The 12,104-nt window shown below is 35.3% G+C and overlaps 1 protein-coding gene across 1 annotated transcript; it reads left to right on the top strand.

Annotated features, from left to right (window-relative positions):
• The first annotated feature begins 9,890 nt into the window (after positions 1-9,890).
• LOC21396401 (CBL-interacting serine/threonine-protein kinase 25) lies at positions 9,891-11,811 on the top strand. Its single transcript, XM_010102737.2, has one exon. The coding sequence runs from the start codon at positions 10,193-10,195 to the stop codon at positions 11,534-11,536; it is 1,344 nt and encodes a 447-aa protein (XP_010101039.1). The 5' UTR covers positions 9,891-10,192; the 3' UTR covers positions 11,537-11,811.
• Positions 11,812-12,104: the final 293 nt, after the last annotated feature.

The following is a 12,104-nucleotide window of genomic DNA, read 5'->3' as shown; positions in this document are numbered from 1 at the left end:
CACAACCCCAAAACTGGTTAAAATAAAAAATGTTAAATTTACGACTGTTGGGGTCCGATAAATTTGGAGGGTATGACATGTACAAGATATACACGTGTAAGTACCGGATTCGGTAGTGTCGATGCTGACACAGACGAAACACATTGTGTTCACAGAGGAACTTTGTACGGTCAGACCACCAATGAAAAAGAGGGGATCGGTTAGGCCCAAAGTAAGCCGAAGAAATCAGATTCTAGGACCCACTCTGCTGCTAAGTTGCTAAGGCACTCTTGACTATGTGTATAGGAAGATGTTGAACTCAGTCATAGAGATCGCATGGACGAAGTATGGTGGGAGGAGTAACCAAACGGTTGATGGAGATTTGACTCGGAGAGTGCGGATAAGGCTGTTTTAGAGGAGGAATGCTCCGAGGACAAGCACGGGTTGCCTCCGGAGTGACTGTTTAACTTGTAAAGTGTGGATAAGGATGTTTCAGAGGAGGAATGCTCTGAGGACAAGCACTGGTTGCCTCCGGAGCGGCTGTCTGACTCGTAAAGTGCGAATAAGACTGTTTCATATGAGTGCTTGGAGAACAAACACAGGTTACCTCCGTAATGTGTATCAACATATGAAGTTTATAGTTTTTAAGAAGTGTGCTACGAGACGGCGGAGTCCAGCCATGGAGGCGGATTTTCACACCTCCGAAAAAACCTCAGAAACTTTAAATGTAGCATGTAAACGAGTTTGGAAGGATCAAACAAAATGTTTTGAGACTTTTTGAGTGAAATTTATATGAAGAACTTCAAACCTGAAGAGCACAAGTTTGAAGATCACCATAAATTTGATGAACTTTTAAGAGTGTGTGTAAAGGTCTCTCAGAGGTGTAATGTTTGTATCTCTTGAAATGAAGAAGCTAAGAGGTATTTATAGCAGAAGGTTTGGGAGTCTTAGGGGGTTGCTCCGCAGTCATACAGTTACGCTTTGCCAGAGGCATGTACGAACCATTTCCTTCCGGAGCACCTGCATCAGGTGACTTTCCTCTTTGACAAACAAATTGGACAAAAATGGTTGTATTTGGAGGCCAAATCCAGAATTCTTGCTGACACTGGAGCTTCCCAAGATCTGAAGATTATGGAGTGTTTGTCTAAATCTAGTGCTCCGTGAACGTGTCTATTCTCGAATGTTTGAACACACGTCATACCAGCTTCAGAGCGCCGCCTTCCGATTTTAGCTAAACAACCGTCATGAAGTACCTGACACATTCAATCTCCATGGAGCACGGGAAGAACCTTTAGACACAAGGGAATCTCTTAGAGCATAGGAGGCATCTTCAGTCGTGGAGGAGTCTTTTGGAGCATGGTAAGTATCTCCGTCGAGACATCTGTAGTGATGCCTCCGTGGCAGCGTCCACAGTGACGCCTTCGGAGCAACAATTGTCATGGAGACGAATCCTTGCCAGCTTCGGAATAAGCTACTCCGGAGCAGGAGAACTTTTCATCTGGCGTTAGAGGGGAAGGTTCCACAACTTAAATTCTGGACTTTCAAGTCTCCAAAGGCTGAGTAAAGGGTTTTTAAGACTACTGAAAGGCAAACAAAGGATTTTAGGGTTGGATTCTTCATCACACATTCATTCCTTAGCCTAGTTATTTTAAAACCCCCCAAGCAGGACTTAAAATCGAATTAGACCAAGAAACAAATGGGCCCGTTCAATTACCGATGACCCACTAAACTACGGCCCCCGTAAGTTCCCCGAGCATAGTTTGAGTCCACGAATCTAGCCTAATCTTGTCAAATGACGGAATCATTGGGCTTGACCCCTTATATGGGCCTGATACAAAAATGGCCATCAACAACTACATTTGCTACAAATTTGATGATGTAACAAAGACCTACATGATATCGACCATAACATTTTAATCTTTTTTCTATTCTATTTGTCTCTCAGTTCTTAAGATTTTTTATTTTATTTTATTAGTCTCTTAGTTGTTAAGTTTTTAATTTTATTTTAGTTTCATAGTATTTTTCTTAAGGTATTTCAACCTCATAATTGGAGACATTTTTTCCGTTAAAAAAATTCGGAGGCATCTATTTCTGGTAAAGGGCAAAAAATATATATATAATTAAGATATATTTGCAGACTCTTTAACAGTAGCCACTTTAACAACTTAATAAGAAATTTATAAAAAAAAAAAAAAAAAAAAAAAAAACATATATAATAAGCGAATTCAAGATAAGATTAAACACAAAAATATGGCAGAACCTTAAAAACAAATAAATACGCCTAACAGTACGCGTGTGTATGAATATTCAAACACTACTTAGCTAGCTACCTACCTTTGCTTAGGCATAAAATTCGTCGATATTCCTTGTGAATACATAAATATATATATTTTAGTTTATCAAAAAAAAAAAAAAAAAAAAGCTTCCATGTTTAGTCGGATTTCAAAACGATTGTGACCTTTTTTTTCCCCGGCTATTAAAACGATTCTGGCAAACATACATTTTGACTTTGATTTCGTTAATCGTAGAAGTCAACTTTTTCTTGGTTTATAATTGAGTTTTGAATCTTCTGTTACGTCTTTTATGCTTTATTTTCTATGGATGTTTTGCTAAGATTTAAAAGAGAAATATTAGCATCATTTTTTGATAATCAAATTTTTTGTTATTTTTTACGTTTAACAATGTATTAGTATCATTTTTTTTATCACCATATTGCCTTACTGTGATTTCTTTATGCTGCATCGAAATTAATTATAATATTGTCCGGAAAAATACAGTTAACAATTTGCAAGAGCCTCTCTTTAATTTACTCTTAGTTTAGTCGGCAACCAAATTGAATTTATTGATAAACTAAGAAAATATCTTCACCAGAATCAAGCACTAAAAGCCAAATTATAAACGTGTTAACCTTAAAAATGTCAAATAATTAATCCACAATCTCTTTGAATTTCATTAAGAGAAAAAACCACAAATACCACTCAAGATGGTAAAAGATATTATTTATATCACTTCACTCAAAGTTGTCATTCAATTAATAAAAGAAATTAAAAGACTACGATAATATTTAATTATTTATAATGACATAAATAATAAGTCTGCATAAAATCACAACAAATCATTTACTTTTCTCTTTCATATTCATCAAACATTAAACAACCAAAATATAAAAAGATTACAGCCTAAAAATTGTGATGAATACATAACACTTACATTCTCCCCTAGAAAAAGGAATTACATCCCCAACATTCTCTTTTTAATCCACACCCTATAAGTGATTGCTATAATGATTAAAATGTGAAAGACGGTGGAAAATAGGTTTCGAAGATCCGCGACTTTGATGATAAAGGTAAGGAGCGCGTATCTACAGCCTTTTTATCTTTCTTTTTTTTCGTGAAAATATTCAAGTGATCCTTGACCTTCATTGGTTTGATTTTTTCTTTAGAAATACAACCGAACATATACCAAAACCTCAAATTATTCATCCACACCATTATCATATTTCATTTAAACATTTTTTTAAGTATTTTTTTTTTGCCATTTCATTAAACAATTTAAAAGATAGACTATAACTAAAAAATAACTAACGGAACAATATATAATGTTATGGTTCTAAATTTTATCATAAGTAAGTTTTATATTCATATAATTGTATTCTTTTAGATTTATTTATTTGTAATTGTCAACAATTGTAAAAATCATGGGATATTTAAGATGTTAGGTATTATCCTTCTATTGAACAAGATACTATTTCCTTGAGTTTTTATGTATTCTAATTTCTATCTAAAAGCATGTCTAATGAACCTATCAATGGTCCAATGGAAGTTGTCTTCTTATTTTTATTAGTTAGCGATCTGTCACGATAACATAATTCCATTAACAACACTCAACCAAAACATTAGAGAAAAACATACAACTAAATCCACATCCTAACCCCTAAGAGATGATTGACTCAATCACGGCACAAAAATAACAATCCTCAGAGAAAACAAAAGGATACAAAATAACAATAGCTAAATCACACTAACCCTAAGCCAAATACTAAACGTAAATATTCTAAAAAAATTAAATTTTAAACCGTAACTGTAACGACCCGATCTAGCAAGGCATTACTATTTGATTTTCATATCATAAACATGAAACATATATGTACTTAAAAGAATGTATTAAGAGAAATTTTACGATACAGTTTTCTTTTTTTTAAAAGCATTAAAGTTAAAGTACATAGTTAAAAGTTTGAACATACAAAATAAAAATTGAAAATACTTTTCAAAATGAAACATCTTATGTCGTGATAATCTCTTATTGTTAGACCCTTTAATTGATAGTTCCTATCTTGAAACTAAACTCTTTTGATGAAGGATTCATCTCTTTTTTTGTTAACTTGATCCGTTCTAACAAATGAGAGATTCTCATTGAGCTTCAAAAAAAACTTGTTTCAAAATTTGAGGGAAACATAAAATTATATAAGCATTTTAAATAGACCATTTTTTTTTTTTATAAAGTCTTATAAACATTTACTATGGATATATCTTGTTTAAAATGTTATTTTCAAGAAAAACTCTTTAAAATAGAAATAAAGGAAATTAAAACTTGTAATTTCATAATTGGGCTTTTTAGACCAATTTCCGGACTTACTTAATTCCTTAGATAATTACCGGATACTTAAATTAGATAGGTTCATGCATGTTTCATTGTATCTTTAGTTGCTTAGTAAATCCACTTAAATATTACAATCCCAAAATAATAAACATAATCTCAAAATAAACTTTCAAAAGTAGTTTGTGCAGAAACATTGAACAGCTCGACCCATCACCCTTGTACCACATGTGCCATCGTGTCGGACCGTCCATCCATGTCCTACTCTTGGATTAATGGTCGTTTATCACGATCTACAATACAAGCCAATATAGTGAGCTAACGCTCAACAAGTACAAGCTAATAACTCACATAAAATAACATAAGTAGTTTCATACATAGATGTTTTATTAAACATGTAAATCTTGTCTTGAAAACCATCAATGGGTCATGCGTACGTACCTTGCGTGCAACCAATTGGCGACTGGGGGGAGCGACCCTAACCAAGTTAGCCCATGACATCATAACGTCTCGGTACATAATATGAACATGGAGAGACCTTGGTCTCGATGCGATGCTTAAAAACATCTTTTTTTTTATGCCTTGTATTAAAATCATGACAAAAAAGCATGTCACATCAAATGAACTTAAAAGTTAAGTGACATAATTGAATAACATAGATAGCCATAAACAAGTACATAACATCATCAAAAATTTTCATAGTATATTAATACACATCATTATAGAAATACTTTATGCTTGTGTTGTAGGTGAGTACTTGTAATTAACTTTTTTGAAGAAACCTACTGTTGTACAAAATAAGGATTGGGATCATCAATTCTACAATGTGCGTGATCTTGTTATTACATTCACCATAGTTAATTTTGAGCCTTTTCTTCTGAGGCACATACTTGTCTAAAATCATGTGTGTCGGGTCTATGGACCGATTACGGCCTATGGAATAATTTCGTTCTCGCAAGTTTAGATAAATGGTGAAAGTTAACTGTTGGACTTCCACCATCTGGATTAGAATTTTCATAGAGCAAGTGTTGGGTTCAACTTCTTAAAGGGACTATTTAGTAAACAATCTCTAAGCTCAACTTATAACAAGAAGTTTAAGAAATTGATAGATTCACGTAACTAGTTCAATTAGAAACTATTTATTAATAATTACTGGCTTTAATCCCATCACAAAACATCTTACATTTAGGCTGGTCATATATCTAAATCATACCAACACAGTAAAACCAAAATATAACATTCAATGCTCAAAATCATAATGTACATATCGGCTTTAGTCATCTCCCATTATAAATCTACCTAACAATTAATTTCTAAAGACCATCATTGCATAAGCATCTTGACTATAGCAAGCTGTAAAATCTCACAAAACTTGCCCTAAGTCTCGAGTACAACAAAATTACAAAAGTTGGCTTTTTAGCACCAACTCTGTCATTTGGGCAGATTCGACATATGTTACGAGAAAATTTATAATAAATTGTAAGAAATTCCAAAACTTACAAAACTACTGCCAAATCAAATTAGACTCATGGGGATTTTTTTGGAGCTATTATGTGCTAGGTTTTGAAATTCAATAGAGTCATCAAAATCAGCCTGAAATCCAAACAAAAATTTACGTCAAGAATTTGATAGCTTTTTGCATGAACTTGTAAAAATCATAACTAATTCTAAAAAAATCTCTTTTTCTGTGGTTCTTGAATGCCCTTAGGGTGTGTTTGGTTGGGTGGAAAGGAATGGAATAAAATTTTAGTTTGATGTTTGGTTGGATTTATAAGAAATGAATGATCATTCAAAAGAAATGGTCATTCACCTATTTTAGGTGAATCATCATTCCTTCCTCATATGGGAGGAACGACCATTCTAAGTTCTTTTTTTTATTTATTTTTTCATAATTACCCTTCAATATTATAATATAATTAAAATATATTATATAGTAGTTATATCTTATAATATAATATAAAAATGAGAGCTACATCCACTGTAATTTTGTATATCTTTGTTGGAAGATCACAACTTACAATCATAATTCTTACTAAATCTGTCTTTTTTTAGTCATTTTTCCGAACCCCTTCCTTACTGGGGTCTTCCTCTTTTTATATTGGGCTTCCTTCGCTTAGGGGGTTTCCTTCATAGGTAGAAGCACTCAAGTGCTCTCCTTTGGTAGGCCCAAACGTAGCCCACTAATCAGCACTGTTCACTCAGCCAATTAGTCTCCTATCACGGCTCTGTGCTTCCCCGTAATACTTTTCTGTCCCCTGTGGGAGCGGTCTGACAGCTTACAATTAATGCCTGCAGACCTCCTTCACTTCTGCACGTAACCCGTTACGTCCTCTAAAGGACGTTCCCCTCGTCGTCATCACTGCTTAGCCCAACCGCCTTCTTCGGTGGCCCTTTCTGCGGTCGAGAGATCTTCATCCCTTAGTGTCGACGGCGCAATCAGTCGACGCCATAAGGGATCGTCGTCCTAACTTGGATTTCGTCCTTGGGCCTTCACAGCGAAATAAGAGGGGTCCGTAAGCGTCGAAGGTTCCTTGCTTGGTGGGGATTTAGTTAAGACCACGTGTCGCGGTCTACTTCGTCCACGTGTCCGTCACATTTTCTCACACAACAATATTGAAGAGAAAACACAAGAAATTCGTGTTAGTTGCTGCTCATAGAAGAAAATATCTTAGGAAAATGATTGACAGAGCTACCTTATCAAAACCCAACTCTATGTTAAAGAAGCTTTACCTTCTTCTCGGATTCTATTTTGACAGCAACTTTGGAAGGATTTTTGGGCTACCAAACGTATTTAAAACAAAGGGAAAAGCAAGAGTTTGCTTCCTCTATGGATTAGGAAGAGAAAGGATGGAGAAATTTCAAGTTTGGAGGTGTTGAAGGTGGTTTTCTTGTAAGGGGTTGAGGCAGTTGCGGGAATAGTTGAGGAGAGTGAGAGAGATGAAAGAGAGGTTTTTAGTTGATATCATATTTTCTCTCTTTCTTTCTTTATTTTTTGTTGGTTAAGCTAAAATCTTATTAGTTGTTATGGGTGGTGAACTCTTACAACTAATAGAAACTTTTAAAAATTTATCATTTCTTCTATTTCTGACCTCAAATATTTTAAAAATCATGCTTTGAACCCCATATTTTAAAAAAGAATTATGTCTTGAGTTCCATATTTGTTAAAATTATAAATTTAGCCTCGAAATTAGATTTTTATAAAAGTTTCTTCCTTAACTAATTTCAATATTCTGATTAAGAATTCAATGCAAAAAATTTCATTCAAAATTTTATTTCGTTAGTCTACACCATCTCTCATGTAAAAATAATTTATACTACTATTTTTATATTAATCTCGTACCATAATAGTGTTTCATGATTTTTACTATAATATTTAAAAATTTAAGGGCCTGTTCTTTTGAGTGAAAAACTCAAAAAAAGGCAACTCGAGTTACAACTTTATTCGAGTTCATGTTCTTTTAAGTTTAAACTCGAGTTTAGGACTAAAACTCAAGTTCAAGTTTTCCCTTCAACTCGAGTTCAGAAACTCGAACTCAAATTAATGAACAATATTTTTTCTATTCTTAAAAATGCTATAACTTTTTCGTTTTAATTCTGATTGAGATGATTTTTTTTCTATGCGTTGACAACGAAAAGACGAATAAAACCCGACTCATATACCCTATTAAAATTTTTCATCAGCATTGACTTTTTATTAAAATACTATCTAAATACAAATTCAAGTTTTGACTCACTCAAATACAAACTCAAAAAGATTATTATCACAAACTATAACTCAAATGTACACAACCAAACACAAACTCAAGTTACAAGTTCAACTCAAGTTATAACTCAAATTCAACTCAAAAATTATATTCAAATTAAACTCTAAAAAAAAAGACCTAAATAACTTGTAATTTCTCAAATCTAAACTAAAATAAACGACATATAAAAATATTTAAAAAAACGACTACTTATCGAAAGGAGAAAAACAAATTGGCCGTTCACCAACCCAACCAAATGAACATGTAATCAAACGGATTGACGACAAATGTCAAATCATCTTTCTTTTTTTTATTTTTTTATTTCAGTGTTTTTTTCTTTGCTGAGTGTTTTATTTCTTATTTTGATCACTTAAAAAATTAATTTGATGAAATTTCAGGGTCCGTTTAGTTCGCTAATTTAAGTTTTTAATTCAAGTTGAGATGTGATTTTATGTGAGAGCTTTTTACTGTAGAAAAAAAGTTAGATTTGATTGTTTGTGAAAGCTTTTTACTGTAGCAAAACTCAAATTTTAAACTCGAATCAGCGAAATAAACGGGCCTCAGTTTGTAAATTTTCTACTAACATAAACACGATAATGGCCCCTCGCAACCATACATAGACTATTCCCTTTTTCTTTTCTTTTCTTTTCCCATTTGCTTACTAAAAGGAAAAAAAAAAAATTAGAAGGAATGTCTAGAGCTCCAATTGGGCAAACTCTCCGTGGTATGTAAAATTTTCCTCAATCATTAAGGACTTATTCATTTGCACCTAAACTCAAAAAAATTAAACTCAAATTATAACTTTATTTAAGTTCCGTTCTTTTATAAAATTTAAGTTTTAATTTGAGTTTAGAGTTAAAATATGAGTTTAAGTTTTTCCTTCAACTTAAGTTTCTAAACTCAAACTCAAGTTAATGAACAATATTTTTTCAATTCTTAAAAATGCTATAACTTTTTCGTTTTAATTCTGATTGAAATGATTCTTTTTTTTATGCGTTCACAACGAAAAGACGAATAAAACTCCACTCATATACCCTATTAAAATTTTCTTTCATCATTAAGTTTTTATTAAAATACTATCTAAATACAAACTTAAATTTTGATCTACCTAAACACAAACTTAAAAAAATTATAATATAAAACCATAACTCAAATGTACATAACCAAACACAAACTCAAATTATAATTTAAATTTAACTCAAAATTTATATTTAAATCATCATAATTTAAAAAGACAACTGAACAAGCTCTGAATCTTTTCTTATCCATAATCTACTTTTGAGGGGATATGATCTTAAAGGACATTTTGACTCCTCGGGATATATTGATAAGCTTCCATGTGTAGTGTGTTTTTTTCTTTTCCCCTCGAAAATAAGCTTTTAGATATGTACAACAAAACTAACATTATTAATCTGTTTTATTCCCTATAGTATATGACATAATTAGGACTCATAAAAAATTATTTCTGCTTTGCATAAAAGATTCGTTGCAAGTAGGACCTCACACCACGCGTCTACGCATCCTCTGTCCAATCAAAAATTTCCACTCTATACTCAATAAATACCAACTCTCGCTCTCTCTCTCTTTCTCTGTGGAACTCTCTAATTAAACAAAACATTATTCTGTGTGCTTTCCAAATCCATCAAGATAATAATACCAGGTGCTCCAATGGCCCCGAGCCACCCTCTCTAAATCCTCGCCTTTATCTCCTCCAATCAACGCTTTCATCTGATCCAAATTAATCTCTTCTTATTTCCCAACTCCCCCTTGTTTATGGATTCCATTGAAATCAGTTTCTCCGCCGTCTTATCCTGGATTCCCTTTAATATTATGAGTAATACATCTATGTTTGAAGTTTGAATTGAGAGACGAAAATGGAGGAGAGTCAGAGTTATCAGGGTGCAGAGAGGCATGTGGTGTTTGGGAAGTATGAAACCGGGAAGTTACTGGGGAAAGGGACCTTCGCGAAGGTCTACTACGGGAAAGAAATGGCGTCCGGAGATAGCGTGGCGATAAAGGTGATAAACAAGGACCAGGTGAAGAAAGAAGGAATGATGGATCAGATCCAGAGAGAGATTTCGGTGATGAGAATGGTTCGTCACCCGAATGTGGTGGAGCTCAAGGAGGTTATGGCGACGAAGACGAAGATCTTCTTCGTGATGGAGTACGTCCGCGGCGGAGAGCTCTTCGCCAAGGTCGCGAGTGGGAAACTGAAGGAAGATCAGGCCCGGAGGTACTTTCAGCAGCTGATCTCCGCCGTCGATTTCTGTCACAGCAGAGGCGTCTCCCACCGAGATTTGAAGCCGGAGAATCTCCTTCTCGACGAGAACGAGGATCTCAAGATCTCCGACTTCGGCCTCTCCGCCCTCCCCGAGCAGCTCCGCCACGACGGACTCCTCCACACCCAGTGTGGGACCCCTGCTTACGTCGCACCGGAGGTCCTCCGCAAAAAGGGCTACGACGGCTCCAAGGCCGATATCTGGTCGTGCGGCGTGATATTGTTCGTGCTTCTCGCCGGATTTCTCCCCTTTCGCGAGGAGAATCTGATGAAGATGTATCGCAAGATCTTCAAGGCCGAGTTCGAGTGCCCAAAGTGGTTCACCGCCGAATCGAAGCGGCTAATCTGCAAATTGCTCGTCCCCGATCCCGACCGGAGGATCACAATCCAGGCGATCATGCGCGTACCCTGGTTCTGCAAGGGATTCTCGAGGCCTCCATCGTTTTCGATCCCCGAGTTACCTCCGGCCTCCGAAGACGTCGCCGGCGATAAAACGGCGTCGTCTCCAAAATTCTTCAACGCGTTCGAGCTGATCTCGTCGATGTCATCCGGGTTCGACCTGTCGAGCCTGTTCGAGAGCAAGAAGAAGGCAGCGTCGATGTTCACGTCGAGGTGCACGGCGAGCGCGGTCATGGCGAAGCTGGAGAGCATGGCGAAGGGGCTGAGGTTTAGGGTGGTGAGGATGAAGGATTTTCAGGTGAGGCTGCAGGGGAGGTCGGAGGGGAGAAAGGGGAGGTTGTCGGTGACGGCGGAGGTTTTCGAGGTGGCACCGGAGATCTCCGTCGTGAAGTTCTCGAAGTCGGCCGGCGACACCTTGGAGTACGCCAAGTTCTGCGACGAGGACGTGAGGCCGGCGTTGAAGGACATCGTTTGGACGTGGCAAGGTGACCATGTTGACTGCAATAAGTCAAAAGTAGTACTGGGCGGCGAAGAATGTTAAAAAACCGCAACGAACGTCGCCGTCTTTACGGGGAAAGGAACGAAAGGATCGAAACTAATCGTAGTTTGGGTTCTCAATCGGTTTTTACTTTGATGTAATTTTTGTTTTGGTATCGGGGGGTAAATATTTGGTTACGTGCGATTTTGTATATAATATGATAGTCTGGACTCTGGGATTAGGATGTTTTAAAAATCGGATGGAACAGTTTTGAGCTGTTTGGGATGTTTTTACTAACGCATGAGTTTAAAAGTTAAGACTGCTTTGTTGTAGGCTCAGTTCATTTCGCTTATTCGAGTTTAGAATTTGAGTTTTATTACAATAAAAAGTTCTCAAAAATAATTACATTTAATTTTTTTATTACAGTAAAAAATTCTCATATAATATCACATCTCAACTCAAATTAAAAACTTAAATTAACAAACTGAACGGACAGATTTAGTTTTACTTTTATGGGGCTCGGTGATTAGACCGATGAGCCAAATTATAGGTTATGTTTGATTCGTAAATTTAAAATTATGATTTATAATTTTAATTTTTAAAATTTAAATTTTTTATTAAAAAAATATTA

Source organism: Morus notabilis, unplaced genomic scaffold, assembly GCF_000414095.1.
Source record: "Morus notabilis unplaced genomic scaffold, ASM41409v2 Scaffold61, whole genome shotgun sequence".
Classification (NCBI taxonomy): domain Eukaryota; kingdom Viridiplantae; phylum Streptophyta; class Magnoliopsida; order Rosales; family Moraceae; genus Morus; species Morus notabilis.
This window is presented reverse-complemented; position numbering and strand designations above follow the sequence as displayed.

Bases quoted from the DNA above. Each gene is read 5' to 3' on its own strand.
- LOC21396401 (XM_010102737.2), top strand. From the start codon at position 10,193: ATGGAGGAGAGTCAGAGTTATCAGGGTGCAGAGAGGCATGTGGTGTTT.